General features: G+C 40.5%; 1 protein-coding gene across 1 annotated transcript in view; it reads right to left on the minus strand.

Annotated features, from left to right (window-relative positions):
* Window positions 1–849: 849 nt before the first annotated feature.
* Window positions 850–25,732, minus strand: part of TNN (tenascin N) — a 72,859-nt gene continuing 47,976 nt past the window's right edge. The window contains exons 13-19 of the mRNA XM_072648573.1: window positions 23,662–23,792; window positions 20,743–20,875; window positions 19,829–19,980; window positions 9,936–10,032; window positions 8,915–9,082; window positions 5,814–5,977; window positions 850–2,294 (exon numbers count right to left, since the gene is read on the minus strand). Of these exons, the coding sequence (XP_072504674.1) occupies window positions 2,142–2,294; window positions 5,814–5,977; window positions 8,915–9,082; window positions 9,936–10,032; window positions 19,829–19,980; window positions 20,743–20,875; window positions 23,662–23,792 (998 nt within the window). The 3' untranslated portion in view covers window positions 850–2,141. The remainder of the gene's footprint in view (window positions 2,295–5,813; window positions 5,978–8,914; window positions 9,083–9,935; window positions 10,033–19,828; window positions 19,981–20,742; window positions 20,876–23,661; window positions 23,793–25,732) is intronic.

The raw sequence follows: 25,732 nt of genomic DNA on the forward strand, positions 1-25,732 counted from the left end.
GTTTGAAATGCCTACAATTCAAGATATATTAAAGGCAGTTGGTGATGCAATAACACAGCTCCAGAAAGAGACAAGATTGGAGCTGGGAATTATCTGTGGAGATGATCGATGAATTCATGGAAGCTAATGACTCTGGATCTCAGGATTCTTGTGAGGAAAGAGCACTACAAACCTTAAAGCAATTTCTCCATGTTTTATCATGATTAGGATTATGATTCCTTTTGCCCCTGTAAAGTAATACAAGTGTTATCATCCCCATTTCACAGATGAGCGAATGGAAGTTCAGAGAGAAGTGACTTAATTTGGGGTCACTCAACTAGTAAGAATTAGATTGAGGATGTAGACCTAGCTCTCCTAACCCTAGGGCCAAGACTATTTTAATTATACCACACTATAGAGTAGGAAAAAAGAATGAGAGAAGGGAAAAGAAGAATTGTGAGATGATGACTTTCCTTTGAATATCTCCACCAGGTGGTTTTCAAACGTGAGACATGAAGGTCCTACTTCTGCCTGAAAGGGTGACATGCCTGAACTGTGGAAGTAGATTGGGCTTTTACAAGTCATTTTCTTCTCTCTCTCTCTCTCTCTCTCTCTCTCTCTCTCTCTCTCTCTCTCTCTCTCTCTCTCTCTCTCTCTCTCCCTCTTTCCTCTTCAACTTTTCCTCTGTTTCCATTAGCCATCAAACAAATAATAGGGCCTCACTCACCAAGTTTCTTCATTGTGCACAAATTACAACTTACTGAACACTTGAGAAAATGTTGAGTTCACATGTATTTATGTGGGGGTGGGATGGAAAGAAAGTTGAGAAAAAAGACAAAGCCAGGGAGCTGTTGGATTTTTTTCAATCAAGTGGTTTATTATTTTTTTCAAGAGTAGAAATGTAAGGTACTGAAGTGGTCATCAAATTACCTAATAACAAATGTTCCATAATGGCAAGGAAAAGCCAAAAATATCTGACCTTTCTGTGTCTCCCATACTAAGCATCAAGGCTTCTGAGTCTACTGTTTGGGGGCTTCACCATATCAGGCAATTTCAGAAAATTCAGGCACAAAGAATTGCTTAACAGCACCAAGCATTAGGGAAAGGACTGGACAAATGAATGAGATTAGGCACAGCAGGGTGGAGCTAGAAGCTCTATAGAATGACAATTTTTAAAACACACCAAATTATTTAAAGTCTGAGTGGGTACAGACTAATCCACAAGGCAAACAGCTCTATGAAAGCAGTTAAACAGATTAGACTAAGAATTGTCTTGGGATGGAAAATGGAGAGCATAGTAAAAGCTTTATTATCTAGCATGCTGGAGGAGAAGTGCTTCAGAGAAATTTCCATTAACTATGCATTTCAGGGGGCCTCCCCACCCCTGCCTTCACCCTCCATTCCTTTCCTTGCTTTCTCTCCCAACACCTGTAAGTGAGAGAAGAGCAATGATCCACCCAATGCCAAAGCAGGAATGATGGATGCAAGCTTCTGGCCAATGCAATAACCTCGTCACAGCTGGACCATTCTATTCCTATTGGGTGGTCTTGCTGGATAGACTTCCATCAATCAATCAGTTAACAAGCTTTAAGCAACTACTTATGAGCCAGGCACTAGGGATAGAAAGACAAAGATAAAGCAGTCCCTGCCCTCAAGGTGCTTATATTCTATCAGTGGATGACACATGCACATACAAATACATACAAAATATATACTGAGGGAATTCAAGACATAGCAGTTTCTAGAGCTTTCCAATTGGTAAAACAAACAAACAAAAAAAAAAGCTAGATGACTTGTCCTTACAGAATTCTCAAGCCATCTCTTGTCACTAGTACATCGCCGGGGTAAGGTTGAGCAATCTTGCCAGTATGGTTTTAATTTCCCCCTCACATGCTATGCAACCACTTTAAAAAAAATCTAAATCCTAAGTATAGATAATGTCGCATCGGTGAAGATGGAGAGGGCACAGGAATCGCCATGGGTTGGCACTTGACAGAATGAACCTGTAGACTTGGTTTCTGAAGTTAACAAAAAGTAGAGATCATGCACATCCCCCAACAGCCACTCAGATCTCAATTCAAGTTTAGCCAATGAGTAATCTCCCCACCCCCACCCGAAAATCTACAGAGCTTCAATTGATCTCTTCTCATTTTGGCTTCTGGTCAGTTGGATCTTCTGTTGACTGTTCTCTTCCTTGCCAACATCCTTTTCTTCCTCCCCAGCACTTGCCTCCCACTGAAACCATGAGGGCGAATCTTCAACTCCACATAAGGGATGGAGAATTCATGTCCTTTCCATGGCTCCCAGTTCACCCCCTAGAGGAAAAAAAGGCAAGACTCAGGGGACTTAGGAGACAAGAAGGGGCAATGGAGAAAGATCATCCTTTGCCTGTTAAACATTTTCTGTTGGAATGTTAGAGTGGTAGAAGAAACAAAGAAAGAGTGTGGTACAGTGGAATCTAGTACTGGAGACTAGGCTCTGGCAAAAGACCAAAGTTCTAATCCTAGCTTGTGCCCATAGCTTAGGCAAGTTCATACCGTCTCTCTAGACCTCAGGTATCCTCTGTCTAAAAGAACACCAGCTTACCTGCTTAAAGGAAGAGGATTGACCAGATGATCTCCAGAGATCCATTCCACCTCTATACCTATATCTACACCTACACCTATACCTATACCTACACCTATACCTATACCACTGCTAGGAGGCAATGGATAATCTGCAGAACTTAGAATTCAGAAGACCTGAGTTCCTACTCTGTCTCAGACACTTGCTAGCTGGGCAAATATCTCTAGGCCTCAGTTTCCTCATTTGTAAAATTAAGGGGTTGGATTCAATGGCCTCTGCGGTCCCTTCCAGAAATTATATGATCTAAGCAGTAATTAAAGGGTCTTTGATGTGAAAGATGAGGCTTTTGTCCCCAAGATGTCTACATTTTTTGAGAAGTCTTAGTCTAATCAGAATGATATTTGGAGATGGAGCTACCTCATCACTTCTGGCAGAAGCCCCAGTAGTTCTCAGTATGAGCACAGTGGAAAAGCAAAGTGGGAGAAGAATCTGCAGAATCTTCTGCTACCAGTTCTAAGCCTTATGGAGAAAGAATATGTGATTTCAGTAGAGAAAATAAGCATTTAAACCAGGGTGATAAGATTGAAAGGGACCTTACGGACACATTCAGCTCCTTCATTTTATAGATGAGGAAACTGAAACCTCCGAGAACTTAATGACTTGTTCAAGGTCTCGCAGACTGAAAATGGCATCCAGGGCTGCTTTTCCACATCCAGTGCTCTTTCCAGCTCACCATGCTGCTTCCATGGCAGATGGGTCAACTTTGACATAGAGGAACAATTCTGCTTGACTGGTATCAAATTTAAGCTTCCCTCTCCCTTGCCTAGCACAGACAGGCAGACAGACAGAAAGAAAGACACACACATGCACACACACACACAACACACACACACACACACACACTCACAAAGGGGGAGGGGCATCAATTATTGAAATACTTATTGGCAAGTTGTGTAAAAGCAATTCCATTTCAGATTGCTGGTTTTCTCTTCTGGAAAAACAAACAACTCACTAAAAACTAAATTCTGTTTGATGTCATTTGACTGGTGAGTTCAATTATATTCAATTCACTTAATAACCTTGTGACCTGGCCAAGAGATGACCCAAGTGACCATTTTTATGTATTTTAATTTGTGAGGTAAATAATAAATAAGAGTTAAATGCTTTGTAGCCTGGGAGGCAACCCCATTAACCAGATGAATGTCTTTCATTAGAGAATCTAGTGAGGGTTTAAGGCATGCTACTGGCTCATTCTAAATACCTGCTCAGAGGCCCAGACTTCACTCTTCCATCTTCATCACTTGGAGCCCTGGCCCTTTCATTGCTGGGCACCTTACTCTGCTTTTCCTGTCATCTGTGGATTAGGAGGAACCCTGGTCAGGCCAATACTAGATAAATCAAAATAGAATGGAGAATCTGACCTTTAAATAGTTTACCAAGTGTTTAACTCCCATGACATCATTTGCTCCTCCTTTTTACTCATTCTCCATTCCAGCCAAGCTGGCCTACATGCTGTTCCTCTAGCTTGGCATTCCTCCTCCCACCTCTGTGCCATTGGACTAGAATAGATTCCCTTCTGCATCTCATGGCCATGCCTTTAGAATTCTTAGCTTCCTTGAGAGCTTTGAACTCAGGAGCCAACTTTTACAAGAAGCCTTTCTTGGTTTAATCTTTTCACTTTCTTCAAATTATATTACATTTAGTTCTTAAAAGTTGTACCTTGAAGATGAGAGTTGCTTTACAATTTTATCTATGCTCTGTACACAGTAGGTTCTCAATAAATGCTTACTGAGTTAATCTTCATAAATCCAAAAAGGCAGCTATTATTTTCTGAGGCAAAGAAGTGGTAAGTAACTTGCCTGAGGTCACCCGGTTAGTAAGTAAGGCAGTCTACAAATCCTTCTCTGACTCCAAAGCCAGTGCAAAAGATCAAGCATATAACAGCTCATGATGTTGTTTGTGGAAAAGAGACCTAAGAAAAAGGACTGGAAATAGCCTGTGCCAATTTACAGAGCTAGACCCAGGACTTGCTAGGTATAAAGAGGGGTGCTATTCAGAAACATGAAATCTGTAGAGCACAGGAGGGCAGAGGACTCCCTTTCTCAGACACTACCCTGGCTTAAATGCACATAAAAACAAGAAACTGGTTCAGAGAAATTCCATAGGTAAAATCCAAGGGAGCTTCTGAATCAGAGTTCAGGTGATTTGGAAGAAAGCAATTTCATGGACTCAAACAGAAAGGGCCTTGCTTTCTGAGGCCTCCAAGAACCTGAGGGAAATAGTTAGGGCCTTGAACAAGGGATCAAGTGACGGCCAGCCAAGAAGGGGAATGAGACACCATTATGAAAGCTTGATTCATATTTAAACCTCTATAAAGATGAATTCAGTATATATTGTCACATTGTATGTCTTCTCAAATTTGTACATAATTTGTCCCCCAAGCTCAGCCTTGAATTTTGTCAGGAAAAAAGAAATGTGTTCACTTTAAATGCATGACTCAACTTTAGGCAGATGAGAACACAGGGAAAAGTTGAGGAAGGGTCCAGGTCCCAAAGGAACAGTCTTTGGAGAAACTGTCATAGTGAGGTCAGCAAAAAGTTAGCTAAGCAGTAGCAAAAACCAGCCCAGAGGATTTCTGTTTAGTAATAGCTTCTCAATCAATTCTTTTCAATAATCATATAAGCCTACTATGTGCCAAGCATGATAGTAAGTAGGCTCCAGGATTCAAGGATCAAAAGGAAACAGGCCCTCTGTTCCCAGGTGTATATATTCTAGGCAGGGTGTAGAGAAAGGGAGAAGCAATGAGATACAAAATATGCAAAGATAAATTCATGCAAAAAAAAGTAAAACACAAAATAAAAACAAAGTAATTTGGGAGCAAAGGGATCATCAGCCACTAAGGAAGCAGGAAAGACTTCTTGAAGAAAATGGTCCTTGAGCTCAGCCTTGCAGAGCTAAGGTTGCTAGAAGGCACAGATGAGAAGGAAGAACATTCAGCGAACAGCATTAGCAAAGGTACAGAAATGGGAGATGGAATGTTCTACAAGAAGAACAGTAAGTAAGCCAGTTTGGCTGGAATGATAAATGCATGGGGAGATTCATTTGGAATCAATCTGGAAGTACCAGTTGAAGGAAGATTGTGAAGCTTATCCTAGAGGCAATAGGGATCCACTGAACCTTCATGAGCCATAGAGCATCATAACCAGACCTGTGTATCATTCTCTGGAATTAAGGAGGTAGTCTGTCTGGAAGATATGTCTGCAGCTTACCTCACTGTGCTTGGTTTCTCCATATCGGCCATTGGGGTTGGCCAGATGGCAGTTCTTATACCACCAGCCACCGTGATGTGTCAGGGCACAGTTGCTGAGAGCAATATCATTGTCTCTGTCAAAGGTGGTGAATTTCCATCCATTGTGGTAAGAGAGAGCATCACCTACAGGGAAGAGATGGAAACAGAAAGTCTAAGAAAGGTACCTAAAGGGTTGGTCCATAAGGAGAAAATCATTAGATCATAAGATTATAGATATACCGCAGAAATGAACCTGAAAAGCTACCCAATATAAGTCCCTGACTTTACAGATGAGGAAACTGAGACCCAGGGTAGAGGTTAAGTGACTTGCCTAAGGTGACACAGACATCATAAAGTACCATCTTCTAAAAATGACAGGTGTCCTTTCGGTTAGTTCTTGGTCAGATGTCTCTTTGCCACAAATGTTACCAGATCGCTTGGCAAAGGAGGGATAAGATTATTTTAAATGTATACCTACAGCCCTTTTCTTTGCATTCACAGTCTAGTTCTATGCCTCCAATGGACATTTCCACTTGGGTGATTCTCCATTGCTTCAAACTCAACATATTCCAAAACCAAGCTAACCCAATTTCATCCCAAGTAAGGATCTCCCCTATAATACCCTTTCGGAAAATGCCACTATCCTAAGGTCATTGGATGATAAATTTTGAGTTGGAAGCAGCCTCCCAGGCCATCTATTTATCATCTATTACCTTGCTACCTTGTTGTCTTGTTGTTCAGTAGCTTTTAATCATGTCTGACTTTTCATGACACCATTTTTAGTTTTCTTGGCAAAGTCACTGGAATGATTTGCCATTTCCTTCCCCAGCGCATTTTACAGATGAGGAAACTGAGGCAAACAGAGTTAAGTGACTTGTCCAGGGTGACAGAACTAGAAAGTGTCTGAGGCCAGATTTTAACTCAGAGAGATGTCTTCCTGATGCCAGGCCCAGCATTCTATCCACTGTGCCATCTAGCTGTCCCTACCTTTCACACAGTAGGCATTTAATAAATGTTTATTGTATGGAATAGAATTGAATAGTACTCTGGCTCTAAACCACAAAAGGATTCTTGATTCATCTCTCATATATCCAATATCTCATATCTTCTTCAAAATGTCTCATAGCTTTGTATCTACTCTACTTTATACCTTACTACCATTACCCTAATGTAGACCTTCCTTACTACTCCTACATTTTTACAATAGCTTATTGGATAATCTCTCAGACTAAAACATTTCTATCTCACATATACCACGCCCACATCATTCCATCCTAGATCTCTGTGCCCAACTATCTACCTTAAAAACTTATTTTCATCACGTTACTCTTAGACTCATACAATTTAGCAAGGTTACACAGTGCGTAGAGCTTGGGAGTAAGACTCAGGAAGACCAGCGTTCAAATTCGTCCTCAGACAGAGACCTAGAGTTCCCAGATTCTATTTATCTGTCCTTTTCTGAAATCCTGACTAATATTTGCTCTTTTCCAGGCCTGAAGCACCTTTCCCATTCCCTAGAACCTTTCAAAGATCTCCCACGGTGCCTCAGCAATCACCTCTGCCACTTTTTCCAACCCCTGCCTTAATCTGGGCTTGGTGATGAGCTCAATGGCAGCAGCTGGGGACTGCTTTCTCTTACCATCTTCATGTCGTCTTGGATTTCACCTCTCTATAATCTGTCTTTGTTTTGTCATTTCCCATCCAAAAATCATTCTCATTGGCAGAGAAAAAAGTAAGGCATGAGCAGCCCTTCCTAACATTCTCATCTTCCCATCTTCCTCTTTTCCCTCACACAGCTAAGAGTTCTTTTTGTCATCTACATCACTCCTCATCAGCCTTATCTCATCAGGAGAATTAGGGCTCCTGACACTTTTCTTACAGGATCACGACATAGTTTTGTATTGAACCTCTATAACTCTCTTTCATCTTCTGTTCATGTCTTTAAAAATCTAAGTTCTTTGCAGCTTCAGAATTTCATTCTTAAGAGCCTCTCCTCCCTCCTGTGTTGACTTCTGCAGTAGAATCTAAGTCAATGGGACCCAAACCCTTTATACTCTGTCCTTTCAGTATTAAGATGCGTGTCAATCTGCCTCTGTCAAATTCTAGCTTCCTCAGTCACAGAAATAGCACACTATTTTCCTCTCCAAGTCTTTGCTCCTATTTTTCTCCTCTCTCCTCACCTTTCCAATCCCACACATGCATCAAGGATCAACTTGATTCTCCCTTCTCACCATAAAGCCTCCTTGATTAGTCCAGCTCTTATGGAATGTTCTCTGACCAGTCCTCTAAGCCCCTATGCCAGACTTGTGCCTACCGCCTATGGTACACAACTTCATCTTTGATGATGTGCTGTTAGGTACACCGATTACTTTTTTTTATTAGTCTCATTTGACAGTCACATTTACCATTCTTTTACAACTTCAGACTCTCACTTTGAGATCTCTATGATTATTTATCTTTACTTGGTTGGGTTGGTGACCTTACAGAATAGTTACTCCCTCTATTCATCTAACCAATTGATCAACAAGCATCTTAAGAGCCTGCTATGTGATAGGCAATGGTATATAAGGAGAGAAGGAAGGAAAGAAGGAAGGAAGGAAGGAAGGAAGGAAGGAAGGAAGGAAGGAAGGAAGGAAGGAAGGAAGGAAGGGAAGGAAGGAAGGAAGGAAGGAAGGAAGGAAGGAAGGAAGGAAGGAAGGAAGGAAGGAAGGAAAGAAGGAAGGAAGGAAGGAAGGAAAGAAGGAAGGAAAGATGGAGGGAAGGATGGATGAAAGAGAAAGAGGCCTTTCCTGATCCCCCAGGTGCCAGTGCCTTCCACCCAAAATTATCTAGTACTTACATTGCATATATTTTGTATAGACACTTAAACATACATGTATATATGTACATACATCTTATATTTATATATATGGTACCTGGCACAATATAGGTGCTGAATAAATATTGACTTATTGATTGATGGATGCCATGCCTGGAACTTAATAAATGTTTGCTGATAGATGGATAGGCCCAAGCCTATGCCCCCTCCTCAAATCCAAGGCACACAGTAGCTGAGCTGTCAGACTCAGGAGCAAGCCTTACCTGCAGTTCCTCTGTATTTCCCTACTGTCAGTTTGTATTTGTCCTTGCTAGAGGCCACTTGGAAAAAATCATAGACCGCATAGGCAGACTCATTTGCTGTCTGTAGGTCTACCCGCACTTCATATTGAACTGGTGTTCCAGTGGTAAGATTGTGTAGTTTCTCAAGTCCTGAAATAAGGAATAAGAGTTCAATTAATCCATGATTCAAAAAAAATATCTACTGCACCCTGGCTGCCAACAAGATACCATGCGGTATCTGGGCCTCATAATACAAAAGCAGTCTCCTTTGCTTTTCACCCTAAAATGTATTTCCCCATATGATGAGTAAAGGATAGAAAGGGGAGGGGAAGCAAGGAAGGATTTCATGGGAACAGGCCACCATTGATTTGTGACCTCCTTGGGCAAGCCACCTTCCAGCTGTCTAATCTTTAAAATGAAGATATACTATTTGTCATCCACTTAACTCCCCCAAGTAGCACATGCATTAACCAGTAAAGCATTAGAAGGAAGTCTACAGCTAAAGGGATGGCAAATACTATCAATTTTTGTTTAATCAGGGGCTAAGGATCCGATGTGTAGATCTTTGAATTCTCCAGCCAAGTGCTTCTCGCTTCCTTGGCCCTTTCCTTAGCACCTTCACCATAGCTGAGGCAGGAAAAAAGAAAAGGGATAAAACCCTTCTAATTACTCACATTAGTGACAGGACCTCAGGGACATTGAACTCATTGTTCCCTCAGCTCTTTCTGTCTCTTTCCACATAGCTGGCATTTAACTTTTCTTGGGCTCCAGCCTGAAACCCAGGAAGAAATGCTGCTCTTGCAGTACCTATCCCCAGCTTTCTTCCAAGCCCAAAGTGTCAGAAAACATGACCAGAGGCCTCACCATATGGCCACTCTGATTCGTAAACTCATTGTGGTTTGCACCTGCCTCTGAACTCTGAGTGCTTCAAGCTGTTCAAGGTAAGGATCATCCAGCCAGCCATCCTTCACCACCATCCCCTACAAATGGTTAGAGCTCATACCAAACCAGAATTCCCTCATGGGATCGCCAAAACCTTCCACATAGCTCTTCCATCGCTTGAAGAAGTCCAGCTGCCCTGTGTTTCGCCTCTGAAATACCTGTCATGGGAGAAAAGTACATGACATTTCCCCCCTTAAAAATACAGATATAGATCTATGGATATTGTTGTTCCAGCTGCATTCGACTCTCCGTGACTCCATTTTGGGATTTTCTTGGCAAAGATTCTGGAGTGGTTTGCCATTTCCTTCTTCAGTTCATTTTAAAGATGAGGAAACTGAAGCAAACAGGATTAAGTGACTTGTCCAGGGTCACACAGCTAGTAAGTATCTGAAGCTGAATTTGAACTCATGAAAGTGAATCTTCTTGACTCCCGGTCCAGTGCTCTATCTTTTATGCCACTTATCTACATAAATATATATGAGTATGTGTATGCGTATATGTGTGCATATGTATCCAGATACATATATACACACACATACACATAGATACATATACACAATGCATATGTATGTGTACATATATACATATATGTATTGTGTGTATGTGTATATATAAGTATATATTATGTATATATATGTATATTTATATTTGTATATATAACCGAGTACAGAAATGGAATGGCATCCACACTTCCTGAGGTACTATTGAGGAGGAAAGGAGTAAACATGGTTATATACAGACTTGTGGGTATGCTCTCCTGTTTCTCATACCATTATTATTTATGGTAGCTATTTTTAAAGTACTCATTGTGTGCCAAGCATTCCACTGGATAGTGGGATGCCTAAAACAATCAGATTCACATTCTCTGTCCTTAAGGATTTCATGTTATCAGGGAGTTTGGATTGTGAGCAAAAAAAAATTCTTGATTTTTTCCTCTACACTCCTGGGCCTTTGAGCATCTCTACAACCCACTGAGGCACTTAATCACGTGTCTCGTATTATTATCTAGCTGTTACATGTGGGTTTCTCTTTCGGGGGTACAATTAGATTAAAGGTCATTCATTCTTTTGTGTGTCATGGACCCCTTTGCCAGTCTGGTGAAGCCAGACTGGATTCCTTCTCAGAATCATGTTGTTAAGTGCGTAAAATAAAATACGTAGGATTACAAAAAAAAATAATAACTATATTGAAAGTTATCAAAATATCTTTTTTCAAAAAACAGATTCATGGACCCCAATCTTGAATCAGATTGATGTCAGAAACTTTGGGGGGGGTTTTAATGTCCCATTTATTGCCTAGTATATTCAGAAAATGAATAACTGACTTTTATGGAATGTTTCCCCCCAGAGGTCAGTAGTGTATCATTAGCCCTGTTTTGGAGGTGATGTAACTAAGGTACATAGATGAGGAGTGATTTGCTCCATGACCACAGAACTCAGCAGTGGCAATTCTGCCAGTATACAAACCAAAGTTTTCTGACTGGAGTTCCAATGTTCTTTCTACTGCACCATACAGCCTTTTCCATAAATATTTGTTGAAGTGAATTATATTAATGGAGACAATAAGAGCTGTTTTCTATTTCCTTTTCAGAGTGTGTATTCCTTCCTGGGACAACTAGGTGGAGCAGTGGACAGATCACTGGGCTTGGAGTCAGGAAAATCTGAGTTCAAATTTGACCTCAGACATTTACTAGCTGTGTGACCCTGGGCAAGTCACTTATTTGTCTCAGTTTCCTCATCTGTAAAATGAGCCGGAAAAGGAAAGATCTAGTATCTTTGCCAAAAAAAAAAAAATGGCCTCAAAAAGAGTAGGACAGGACTGAACAACAATTCCTCCCTTCTTCCCTCCCTCCCTTCCTTCCTATTTCTTACTTTCTCCCTTCCTTCCTTCCTTTCTTCCTTCTTTTTTTCTTTCTTTCTTTTATACTTTTCATTACTCTGGGAGGGCAGCTTTTTCCAGCCAGGGTAAATCAAATCTTTTCAAATGTGGCAAACCTGAAAACCTCATTTATATGTGTAATGTCTCCAGCTCTGTGTACCATCGGAATTGACAGCAGATAGCTCAGCTTGACCGTAATGGCCAGGCAAAATGCAATCCTAACTAAGCTTAAAATGGATTCTCTCTTAGCAAAAAGGGCACCCTTCTCTCCTCGGTCTGCTTTCCTTTGCATTCATTTAAATGCACAGGCAGAGCTGAAAATCCAGTCATCCATCCTTCTTCCCACTCTGCTTCACAACATTTGCCTTGAGGCAAGAGAATTGGAATGCTAGTTCTTTTGTATTAATGAGACACACTGACTCTTGATTCTGTGTTCCTTTTACTCTTTTCAGGAGGAGAAGAGACTTTAATCCCATCCACTCTCTTTCCAAGGATGCTAAAAGCTCAGGTATGGAAGCTCATACTTTTTCTGATCCTTCCTTGGTGTTAATAATCCATGATCCTGTAGCACAGGAAACATGGCAAAACAAAAAAGTAAAAAGTACCTTCCACTTAGGGGAAGCTCGGTGGCACAGTGCATAGAACACTGGGCATGGAGTCAGGAAGACCTGAGTTCAAATCCAGCCTCAAACACTAGCTGGATAACCCTAGGGAAATCACTTAATCCCATTTGCCTCAGTTTCTTTATCTGTAAAAAATGAGCTGGAGAAGGAAATGGCAAACCCCTCCAGGATCTTTGCCAAGAAAACTTCAAATGGGTGTCACAAAGAGTCAGACACAACTGAACTGACTGAACAACAGCAACCTCACACTTAGCTGAGCCCCCGACTCTTCAAAGATGCCACCTTCCACTTGATCTCTTTGTTTGAAAAGTAAGGAGTGTAAGCACGTGTTTAGGTATGCCCTCCCTAAAACTAAAGGCAACACTGGTTTCATGAAAACATGACTTTAACTGAAACAGTGTTATAGGGCATGTGGCTCCACAAGCAGGAGCCAAACAGAGCAGAAGTAGAACAAAGTGGAGAGTGGGTGTAGAGGGTCAGGTAAAGGAGATGGAGCACTGGTGAGCCTAGCAAGTTAGAGCAGGGGTGGGGTCCAAGATGTCATGGCGGGATGTGCTTCTAATGTCTTCATGACATGATTGGAGCATTTGAAGGAAAAAATTGGGTTGAGTCATAGGGTCATCGATTAACAGCTGTAAAGGACCTCAGAGACCATCTGGTGTAATGCCCTCATTTTACATATGGGTAAACTGAGGTTCAGGAAGGCTAAGTGACTTGTCCAAGGTCACAAAGGTGGTAAGTGTGATGGGAGAGGCAGGATTAGAATTGAGGTCCTCTGACTCTGGAACAAGGAGCAAGGGTGAAATCCAAGTCTCCTGACTTCCCAGTCTTATAACTACTGGGAGTCTACCAGTTCTTTAAGAATTTCACAGTTCTCTGTGGGCTTATCATGACACTTACACAGGAAATGTTCTTGGATTTCCTCTTATTAAGGTATACAGTGACACCCCTTTATAAAAAATCAGTCATGTGACATCACTTAAAACTAAAGGCTGATATAGCATGGCTCTTCTATAATACAGCCCTGTCTTCCCTACCACTCTTCTACCCCTTCCCCCAACTCCAGGATTATGGAGCTGTTTTCACAGTATGTCCCACCAACACTAAGGATTCCAAGGTAATTTTGATAACAGTCTGAGAATGGAAGAGTTCCTTCAGGGAACCTGGAAGGGCGACTTGAGCCTTAACCCTGGACAAGTCTTAACATCTCTCTGTTTCCTCATCTATAAAGTGAAGGTATTGGATCCAATGGCCTCCAAGGACCCTGCTAGATTTAAATCTTTGATTCTGTGATGCTTTTAGATAAAACAGAGGACTTGGCCAAAGATGTCCTTTAAGAGAGAACTTGGATTTAGGATCAAACAAGCTAGGTATCCACCAGAGAAGAAGAGATGCCATTTTCCCTTGCCATTCTTAAGGTCTACAACTCTTTGATTCTATGAATTTGAATTAGATCTCATATGAACCCTAATGTGCATGCAGTAACTCAGTGAACTCCAGTGACTCCTTATTACCTCTGGGATTGACTATAAAGTTCTCTGTATGGCATTTATAACCCTTAACAACCAGGTCACAACCTGCCTTCCCAGCTTTATTGCAAATGGCTCCCCTCCACTCACACTTGCATTGGCTTCCAGCTGTTCTTGATACCCAACACTTCATCTCCCACTTGAATTGCTTTGTACTGTCTGCCCCACCCCCACCCCCCAGTAGTGTTTCCTCACCCCCTCCTCTCATGATTCCTCATTTCCTTCAAGGCTCAAATCAGGCACCATGATGCCTTTCCTGATTTCCATACCCCAACCCAAACTGTTAATGTTTTTCCTCAAAACACCACCTATTATCTATTTTGTATAAATTTTGCATGTATCAATATATCTTCTTCTTTATCTGTGTTATCTTCTTCAACTGGACTATAAGTTCTCTAAGGGCAAGAACTATTTTTGCTTTTGTTGTTGTAATCTCAGAACCTACCACAATGCCTGGTACATGTGCTATTGTTTAAGTCGTGTCCAATTCTTCATGACTCCATTTGGGATTTTCTTGACAAAGATACTAGAATGGCTTGCCATTTCCTTCTCCAGCTCATTTTACAGATGAGGAAAATGAGGCAAGCAGAGCTGAATGACTTGCCCAGGATCACACACCTAGTAAGTGTCTGAAGCCAGATTTGAACTCAGGTCATCCTGACTCTAGCCCTGGTACTCTAGCCACTCTAGAGACCTAGCTGCCCTTATATGTAGTAGGAGCTTAATAAGTCCTAAAAAAAAAAAAAAAAAAAAAAAAAAGCAAAGTATTTTTATGTAACTCACTTCTGAAGAACTCTTTAGAAGAGATTCTAAAATAATATTTTATAGTTTTTTGTTTTTTTAAAGAACATCAGACAACAACATGGTAGAAAGTGCAGCCAGGCTGCAACAGACTCAAGACTCTGGCTTCTACTCTGCAGCTATCTTTGCTGTTGAATCGTGGTCAAGTCTTCTGAGTCTCAGTTTCCTCATTTGTCTAGATAAGGGTGGTGGATTAGATGATTTCTAAGGTCTTCCTCAACTTTAATCAGCCTCTGGATGATTCTATAAGGCTTTCTCCAGGTATGGTGGTGGCAGCCTCATCTTTGCGTTAACTTTGCATTAACATTCCTTCCTCTGAGAACCTGCACATATCACTTGCGCACATATCTAGCTCATTCTTCAGAAGCTACACGTTGTTGTTCATTCATTTCAATCATGTCCGACTCTTTGTGACTCCTTTGGGGTTTTCTTGGCAAAGATACTACTTTGCCATTTCCTTCTCCAACTCATTGTACAGATGAGGAAACTGAGGCAAACAAGGTGAAGTGACTTGCCCAGAGTCACATGGCTAGTATCTGTCGCACCAGCTAGCTGCCCTCATAAGCTACATGATAGAGTAGAAAGAATACTGGATGGACCAGAAGTCAGGAGAGACCTGAGTAGTGGGCTTAGCTTTGCTACTAAACTCTAATTCTTGGTCTCCTTAGTTATAAAATAAAGTCAGACAAGATGATTTCTCGGTCCCTTACAGCTCTAGTGTGAATGCCGGCTGTTGCCTCTTAATCATCTGAGTTCATAAAGCTTTCTATGTAGGTAGATGCACTCATTGCTCTGTAATATTTTACTTGAAAGCAATAAAGCATCAAACAATTTTTCCGATGTATCCTGAACTGTTCTCTACTTGGGACCTAAGGGAGTCTTACACGTCAGATATCCCCATACCTTGAGCAAAAGCAAAGTCAGGCAGTGAAGAAGAAAGAGGAATTTTGAAGAAACAATAGATGATAAATATTGGCATACCGAGATTGAAGACTGAAGGGACCACATTTGAAATTGAGAAATCTTACACACTCATAAGCAAAAATTTAGAATAAATGAGCTTTGGGCTCCTTCAGCTCTCTGTAGATTCTCCCCCGGAACCTTGGACCACATTTTGTCGCAAGAATTTCTTAGACAAATCAGTTACAGATTGAATTTCTCCTTAATACTTCTTTTAATTTTCCAGCTATTTCTGATCTCTTGGTATAATGAATTAATTCGTAAGAGGGGGGAGATAAATCAATATATGAAACCTCAGGGAAATGGCTCCTTAAGGAACTCATCAGCCTCTTGATCAGGAGATTTTCTAATTACTTTTCACACTTGTCATTACATTGGAGACTTTATACCACCTTCTTGCAGGTGAGGTGTCACGTCTTCCCTCCTCTTTGGGATCTACTCCTAAGTCTCCAGCCCACATAATACACCTATTCAATAAACTCCAGGGGCATCCCACCACCTCCAGGATCAAATATAAAATCCTGTGTGGTTTTCAAGGCTCTTCATAGCCTGGCTCTCTCTTACCTTTCCAGCCTTATTACACCTGCTCCCTTCCATGTGCACTGCAATCCAGTGCCTCTTTGCTGTTCCTCAAACAAGACACTCCCTCTCCAACTCAGAATATTTCATTGGCTGTCCTCCTTGTCTGGAATTCCTTCCCTCCTCCCCTCGGCCTCCTGGTTCCTTCTGCAAAAAGTTTTTCCCAGTCTTCCTCAATCATAGTGTCTTTCCCCTGAGATTGCACCCAGCTTATACTAGCACACAATAAGCGTTTAATAAATGCTATTTGCCTGACTGAATGACTCTCCACAGGAGCCTAAAGCGGATACAATGGAGAGAGTGTAGATTCTGAAATCATAGGACCTGAATTCAAATCCTCCCTCTTATTATTTGTTGCCTGGATGACCTTGGACATGTCACTTAACCCTCCTAGGCCTCAGTTTCTTTATATGTACTATGAAGGGTTGTACTAAATGGCTTCTGAGGTCCCTTTCACCCCTAGACCAATCATACTAGTCCCTGGATCCTTGACATATATTAACTGTGTGACGCTGGATAAGTCTCTAACTTCCAAGTGGTCCAGGCAGTTCTTGAACACTCTTAATTACAAAGCAGATGCTAAACTACATTGATAAAGAAAATGTCCTTTCTGAGAATTCCCTACACCAACAAAATCATAGATTGGTTTTGGGTTTTTTCAAGCCAATGGAAAGATCTGCTATTATGGTTCACAAGTCTTTCAAGATGGAGATGATAGAAAACAAACATGAAAATGTGGCTCTAGTCCACTTAATAGGACTATAAGTTCTCCCTGATGTTCCTAATTCTAGCTCCCAACCAACAGCTTAGCTAGATCAGGGCAAGTGTCTTCTGCCTTCTGCTAAACAGTGAAAGTCCTGCCACCCACTCTACAGAAGATTTCTTCTGGAAAGGATTTAGAGCATTCAGCAGCTTGGGACTACTTTCTAAAAGTGGCCCATAAAAACCAATGAATTTCCTGAACACCACAGATGCTGAAACCACCAACAAAACATGGTAGGGAAAAGTTAGGGAATTCTGAATGCTTCTTGAAGTGTGTTCACTTTGAGGAGAGAATTGGGAGAGCTTAAATTCACATAGTCCATCATGGAAACATGGACAGAAAACAAGAGCTGGGGGAGGTTTGCATCAGTTAAACTAATAGTTGGCACTGGTTGTTGCTAAGTAACTTTATTATTATTGGGGTCAATCTCCACATTCTAGGAAAGAACCAGAATATAGTGCAGAGGGAGGAGAGACATTTCCAGGCAGGCTGACTCATCTTTTCATCAAATTACCACGAAGAGATGTCTCTTTCCCTCTTCTGTCTTGGATCTCAGTAACCATGAAAGACAGCTTGAAATTTTCTGCCTAGTGGTCAACCATAGGCACAATTGCCCAGAATTGAGGCGTTGAGCCTGAAGGGACAATATCTATTGAGTTACAACAGCACGGATGAAAAGCAGCAGGTATAGCCTTGTAGGTCTGGTCAGGTGGAAGGCTGCCCATATTACTCTCCTTTCTATCCCTTTTACAAATCAATCAGGAATTCCCCACCCGACCCAATTATTGCCTTTCAGCCATCAGAGGCAGCTGTGCGGTTAATAAGTTTTCTTCTTCACTGCTTATCAGACAGGATCATTTTATCTGTGGTTGCTCCAGTCCATTTGACTTCAAAGGTCCTCTGAGTAAATGGGTAAATGAATAAAGTTTGAGCGCCCTGAGTTTATGTTTCCTCCTACCTAAAATGAGCTGGGGATGGCAAAACCAGAGCACTGCAGGGCAGTGGGGGAGAGGAAGCAATAAGGTCTTCTATTGTGGGCACAGACTAGAGAGGATCAGATTGTACTTTATGGCATCTCTTCAGTTAATTGGATGAGTCTGATTTGATCAGGGTAGGAGCCTCAGTGAAATTATACAGACACAGCTCTAAGAGAATAAAGCCAAGAAGCAGGTGCTTCTGAGAGGGCCAAAAACATCCTGCTTTTATCATCTTGACCCAAGTCTCCAATACCCTTGTTTCTGTCAAACAGAGCCAACACCACTGTACCTGGGCAACAAAGCTTCATTCAGATGAGTGAAGCAAATGACCCTTACATAGATGACTCTTCCAGAATGCCTCCAGACAATATGTTTTCAAGCCATGAGTGGATTGGGCTGGCTGGCTAAATAACATGCTATTGCAGTGGGAAATGGAGAAAAAGAAGAAACTAATCTCAACTCAGAGACTCATTTGCTGAGTGACAAAGCCAGTCAGTAAACAAATGTTTATTAAGCACTTGCTGTATGCCAAGCCCTAAGTTAAGCACTGGGGATACAGAGAGAGGTAAAAGATAGCCCCTGTTCTCAAGGCATTCACATTCAATGGTAGAGAAAACAGGTAAATAATTAGATCCACACAAGATATATACCAAACAAATAGAAGAAAATTAGTAGAATGCAATATCCTTGATTTTTTTTCTTTGTAGGGGATGGAAAGAGGAATGGCCTCCATTTCAGGGATTCATAACTTGGGGTTCATGGATTCTCCCCAAGGGGTCAGAGTTTAAATTTTTATGGGATCTACAAACTTGGTTTGGAAGAACTATATCTTTACTTTCATCTCTAACTTAAATGTGGCATTTCCTCCCATGATGAACTAAAAAAAAAATCTGGGTTGAAGTTCAAAGGCTTCACCAAGCCTCATTCAAGTCCAGTGTCTGATGATATATTGACTGTGTGACCCTGGGTAAGTATGGTTCCAGGCTACAACTACAAGTTGTAAAATAGTTGTTGATCTGCGTCCGTGGAGTGCATTCCTTCACCAGAAGTACTACATTAATGAAATCACAGGTCCACACACAAACACAATTTTTAAGCCAGCACCTTGCAAAATGCCTAACACATTAAGAGCTGCCTCTTGGATTGGGTTTAACTCTTCTGTGCCTCAGTTTCCCCATTGGTAATTGTTGTTATGAAATTTGTAACACATAGATTTGGAAGCTTTCTTAAAGGTAAACTTGTCTAAGCCTTCCTCTTCATTTTACATCTGAAGAAACTAAGTTTCAGCAACCAGTGACTGGCCAAAGGCTACCCAGCTAGCAAAGAGCAGAGCCGATATGTGGACCCAGATATTGCATATAAAATCACTTGGAAAAGCATGAAGGACTATGGAAATGAAAGTCCTTCGTATCTCAGTCTTTTTATTTTTGTATATACAAGGAGGCACATTAAGCTTTGATGTATGTAAGGGAAAACTTCCTAACAATTAGAGCTGCCCAAAAGGGGAATGCTCTGACTTAGGAAATAAATTATTTCCCCTCCCTAGGAGTCTTCAAGCAAAGGTAGAATGACTACTTATTGGTGATATTGTAGGAAGGATTTCTTTTTTTACTTTGGGTTGGATTAAATAATTCAAGCCTGGTTCTTTTCAAACCTTGGGGACGCAACTTTTTTTTAATAACAAGTATAAATCTCCTTAAGTAATTCTGCAGGCAAGTAGTTCTTCTATTCCATGGAAAATAAAGAAATTATTTTCCCAAGGCTTTGTAGAGAAGCTCTTGCCAAGCCTTTGGCCAAGAAACAAATGACTAGGTGAAGAACCCTGGGAAAACCAAGTTACTCACAATCCATCCGCCACCATCAGTATCCATGTCACAGTATACTTGCATGGGCTGGTTGACATCGCCATGCAGGTAGATGGTATACATGCCGCTGCCAAAGTCTCCATTCTGTTGAACCTGACTGCAGTCGGATGGGTGGGGGAAACGAGCTCCAACTGGGAACCAAGCAGAGAAAGAGTCATTAAGGAAAAAGAAGGAAATCATGAGTAGGGCTTTTCATCATTTTGAGAGGTCACTATCTGTCCAACTATTATTTCACACTTTGTTGTTCAGTCACTTCAGTCATGTTTGACTCTCTGTGACCCCATTTGAGATTTTCTTGGCAAAGATAGTAGAAGAGTTTGCCATTTCTTTCTCCAGCTCATTTGACAGATGAGGAAACTGAGGCAAAAAGGATTAAGTGACTTGCCCAGAGTCACATGGCTAGTAAGTATCTGAGGTCAGATTTAAACTCAGGTCGTCCTGACTCCATGCCAGGCGCTCGATCCACTGCACAACCTAGCTGCCCAAGTACCTTATAAACCCTATCTTTCCCATTTACTTTGCTCTCCAACAGTTCTCAAGCATACCCAACAGATACCTTCCCTCCTCTCTCTCTTCATATACATGTGCGTGTATATATGTATATGTGTCACATATATGTATATATACACCTCCACACCTATACACACACACATAGGCATATATAGACATATATCTATTTCTATAGATATATACCTGTATGTGTATATCAGAATAAATTTTTTTGAACTTCTAAGACCAGCCCTCAATTACAATACAGTTTCATTTCTTCACTCTTATATAAGCCATAATACCTCACCCACTGGGTCCTCACTAGAGCTCCTCCGTCCTTTTCTGACATCTGCTATATACAATGCCCATGACATACTATTTCTAGGCTCTAGATCCCACCTTACCTGTGGATAAGTTCGTAGTTACTGTGCTGCTCCGACGACCACCCTTGAAGGCTACCAGAGAGACAGTGTACCTTGCTCCTAACCCAAGGCCTTGCAGCTCAAACCTCTGGTCCTGAGGCCCCAGCTTCACCTCCTAGGATGCAAAGATATGTTAAAGAATTGGTTATTTAACTTGACGAGTTTGCTTCAACCAGAGTATAATGTTATTCCATTTGAAGAGTTCATGTCAACTAGAGTATAACATGTGATAGAGGCATCACAAACTGACCTCATTATGGTTAAAGTTAGTACTAGATTTTTAGACAATTTTTATCACCCACTGACATCTCCAATAGTCCCCAATTTAATGCAGAATCAATCAATCAAAAATATTTCTTGAATACTTTTAATGTGCAAGAAATTTTATTAGGCATTACAGAAAATAAAGGGAAATATAAGATGCAACCTTTTTTCAAAAAGTGCGCAGTCTAGAATGTTAAAATATGTTTAATAAGAATATACGTATAGAGCCTTTATCAGATTGCACACTTGGGGAGGTAGGAGAGGAAGGAGGGAGAGAAAATTTAAAACTCAAAAGCTCATGGAAGAGAATGTTGAAAACTAAAATTAAATAAATTAATTTAAATACAAAAAAAAGTATACAGTCTAGTTTGGGAAGCATAAAAAAAGATAACTAAAAATATAGAAAGGGCAACATGACGTAATGGGTCGCGAACTGGTCTCAGAGCCAAGAAGGTCTAGGTTCAAGCCTGATGTCTGAGACACATACTAGCTGTGTGACCATGAGAAAGCGATTTAATCTCTCAGTGTTCCCAGGCAATTTCAACTCTGGTACCAATGAATTGCTGATCTTAACGGATAGAGGGGATTTCAATACAGTGGAGAGTTACCCCCCACTGGTAAATTCACAGATCGAAACTGTACCCCACCTCCCCCCCCAAAAAAAACCTGAATAGTGTATGGTAATAGGACAGAATAGTGTATGGTAATAGTAGATGGCCAAAAGAGCAACATAGATAGAAAGAGATATAGGAGTTCAGCATAGGACAAGAACATTATGAGCTATGCTGTTTGGGATAGCTTCGTGAAGAAAATAAGACTTGAGTGAAGCTTGGAGGAACTTGGAATTATGGGGAGGAAATGGGAGAGCATTCTGCAGAAAATGATTATGAATGGGTACGAAGCCATATGCAGAATCTGCTCAGGGGGTAACAGTCAGAGATAAGATTGGAAAAGTCAGCTGAGGCCAGAATTTTACATTCCTATCCCATAGCGTAGTGCTAATTGACTTAATTTGATCTTAAATATCAGGAGAATGAGTTCGCACTTTATGCTATAGGTAATGGGGAGTCATTCAAAGATTTAAAGCAAGGGAGTAACAAATGGAAAGCCATATTTAACAACATTGAGCAAGAAGACTTTGATTCATGTGAAACTGAATACTACTTAGACAGTTACTATAATGATTATAATAATTGACATATAACACTTTCACATTTATAAAAACAATTTTTTTAATCTCATTTGAAAGTAGAGTTGGAATTCAAACCTTGGACCCTACTGATTTCAAGTCCAACATTCTTAACTCTCTGCAGATGTCCTTTATTTTTTGTGGGAGTTGGAAGAGAACTGGCCTGAATCTGTGAGTTAGTTCAGTAGGCAGACTCCCAGTATGGAAACTCCTTCTACATCAAAGATAAGCAATTCCCTAGTAATTTGCCAGGAGTTGCCTGGGGGCCCTGAGAGATTTAGCATCCCTAGTCCTAGAAATAGCATTTTAGAGCTCTAGAGTTGGCCCTCTCTAATCTCAACAAGTGATGACACCATGTTGTTTTTCAGCTGTTCAAGCACAACAGACATAGGCTTAAAGTTTGGGGAAGATAATACAAAAGACATCCGTTTCGCCCGTCAGGAAAACAAAGCAAAGTCTCTATAATCAAAGCCATTTCAGAGATACCATTCAATCTCAATCTAAAATGAAGACATGAAGGATTTTGGAGGGTGGAAATTTTAGTTCTCAGCTGATAGGATTAGTGATGCTGCAGTAACCTTTTCTTGCCCCTCACTCCAAGACACGCCTCTAGGGAACCTGTAGGTTCTTGGTTTACCAGAGACTTTGAAAGCTACTCAGCAGAGAAAATTCTTCTTACAGGTCCTGATGTACAGAATCAGCCTACATGAGGCCCAGAGAGCAGTAACTCCTAAAGTTCTGAAATGGGAATGTCCTATTTCTAGTGCTAGATATGTTAAATCTGAAGATCATTAATGGTTGTTGAAACACTGTTTTCCGGGATTAAGGTTTCTTAAAGGATATGGCCTTTTTTTTTTTTTTTATCTTTTATTCCCAGTGCCTGGCATATTGAGGAATGATAATGGAATTGAATCGAATTGAATAGAATAGAACTGAGAATCAATGATATTTAGGGAAGAAAAGATAATATTTTGGGTTTACCACTACTTTTTTAAGTGGTAGGTTTTTATGAGATCACAGAATTGAGGTCTTATTTTGACAAGAAGGCCTTAAAGGCAGTCAGAGAATAAAATATTGGGAAAATGTGGCCTCAGGTATTACTATCCCCTGAGATTCTTTTACCTTCACCAGGCCAAGACTGGTAGCTGTCACAGAAGCTATCGTTTATCGAAAATGTATATCTACCCAGGAATCATTACATTGTCACTCTGGCACCATTGTGATATGGCTCACGCCTTCTGCCATTTCAGTAAAAGGGATCCTCTTCAGAATAACCAAGTCTAGCATTGGAGCTCTGCCCATAGTGAATACACAATACCTATTTGCTAATTGATTTGACAGATTGTCACATTGCCCAGCGGTCACCAAGATGGCTGACTGAGCTCAAGTACTTTAAATACAGGTGAGCAAGGGAGGGACAGAAAGAAAAGATATAAAACATCACGTACCTTGCTGGTGCCATCTGGAGCTTGGTAAGATAAAATATAGCCATCAATCTGAGCAGAAGGTGGGATCCAGGTCACAACAGCACTAGACCGGGTCACATCAGATGCACGGAGGTTTCTGGGAGGGTCAATATCTATTTATAAAGAGTTGGTTAATTATTACTGTTATTAAAATGGAAAGAAAAGTGTGTGGGAAAGGAAAGAATGAAAACAAAGTATAATGACAAGGAGGGAGGAGGAAAAGAAATAGAAATGGAGATAAAAAATAAAATATATAGAATGTATATATTTGTATACATGTGTGTTTATATACATATATACATGTATACATATGTGTTTATATCTATGGGGACAAATTTGAGAAAAGCAATTGATTCCAATGAGACATGAAGACATGAATACAGAGATAATCAATGAAGACAGAAATAAAAAGAGAAAGAAAGGGTAGTGGAGAGAGGGAAAGAATGAATGAAAAAGTTTGCATTAAGAGCTTACTATGTCCTAAGCATAGAGTGACTGACACAGAGACAAAAAAAGGGGTCTCTGGCTTTTTTTCTGTCTTCCATGTGGTCTCCCACACAAGCTCCAAATGGAAACATGGGTTATGAGAGTTTCTCTGTAGACAAGAAAACCTAAAATTCAGCAACACTATAATTCTCAGTTATAATATTTGGGCATTTATCTTAGTTGCTTTTTTTTTACCATCCCTAAGATGTATCTTGAAATTTCCATTTTAAAAAATTTCTTGTCAGAAGTTATTTCAATTTAAGTAGTCCCCCAAAAGATGCCTCCAGGCTAAAAAAGTTTCCATGCAAGGTCTCAGCTCAGAAGTAAATTACCGTGTTTTAATAGGAATCAAACAACTATTGTTCTGAATTAGAGCTTTATGGGTTCTTTGAGTTTCTATAACATCAACTTGGTCTGATTTCCTCAAGTAAGAGGATTGGCATACCTTCTGTTCTTTCTGTTATATGGCAGAATCTAATTTCCTGCTTTGGAAATCAAAGTTAAATTTAAAAAATAAAAACCTTAAAATTAAAAACCAGATTGTTTTGGTTTAACTCCTTGGTGCCAGGGTTCTTCCTTGAGAAGAAGGTAAATGAGAAAAATGTAAATTAAATTAAAATCTCTTGTTGCACATGGTAATGCAAATAAGGGTTGTAGAGTTCTTGTGACCTAGAGATGAAAGAAATCATAAAGGCAGCTAGTACAACTCTATCATTTTATATGAGTAAAACATAGAAAAGAGATATAATCATAGATTTTTAGAGTTGAAATGGACCTTAGCAATCATCTGGTCCATTCTCTTCATTTAACAGATGAGGAAAATGAAGCCCTGGGAAGTTCAGTGATTTCCCCAAAAATCACACAGGTAATAAGTGGCAAAGCTGGAATCTGAACCCAAGCCACATTATCTGATTTCACATCCATTGCTCTTTCCTGTTTACCAATCTGTACATTTTTAAAAACAAATGGCACCACCAAGATGTTTTCACTTTCTGATTGCTTCTCACTTCCCCCAGCCTCCATCTCCCACTCCCAAGTCTTCCCAAAAGAGTAATTATTGAACTACTCTGTGCTTCCCTTGTTCATCTCCTTAACTCTCTTCCATGACCCCAGTCCATGCTCTAATGTCAGATCAGTACAACCAAATCTCCTTTCAGCAGGTGATTGTTGAAAGAACTAAAGATTCTAGAATGCTCAGAGGCCAATATCACTGTAATATGAAACAACAAAATAGCTTTGGTAAATGTCATCAGAGTGTCTTAAAAAGTCCAACATTTCATACTTTGTGCACATCAATCAGCATTTGAACAGACTGAATATGGTGTGTCAGATGCTGGCTAGGTCTGAGACTGAACCAAGCACACACCTTTTCTTTGCTTCTCTTTTCCCATCTAAAATAAAAAGGAAACAATATTATGTGCCATCTTCTTAACCTTACAGAAATGAAAGAATAAATGGGATCATAGTATACAAATAATCTGTGGTTTCATCAGAGTGGAGAACTTCCCTCCTAGACCAAATAACAGCAAACTATGATTTGGTGGCTTAGTCTTGGGGAATTTCTTGG

This window comes from Notamacropus eugenii, chromosome 2 (assembly GCF_028372415.1).
Source record: "Notamacropus eugenii isolate mMacEug1 chromosome 2, mMacEug1.pri_v2, whole genome shotgun sequence".
NCBI lineage: Eukaryota > Metazoa > Chordata > Mammalia > Diprotodontia > Macropodidae > Notamacropus > Notamacropus eugenii.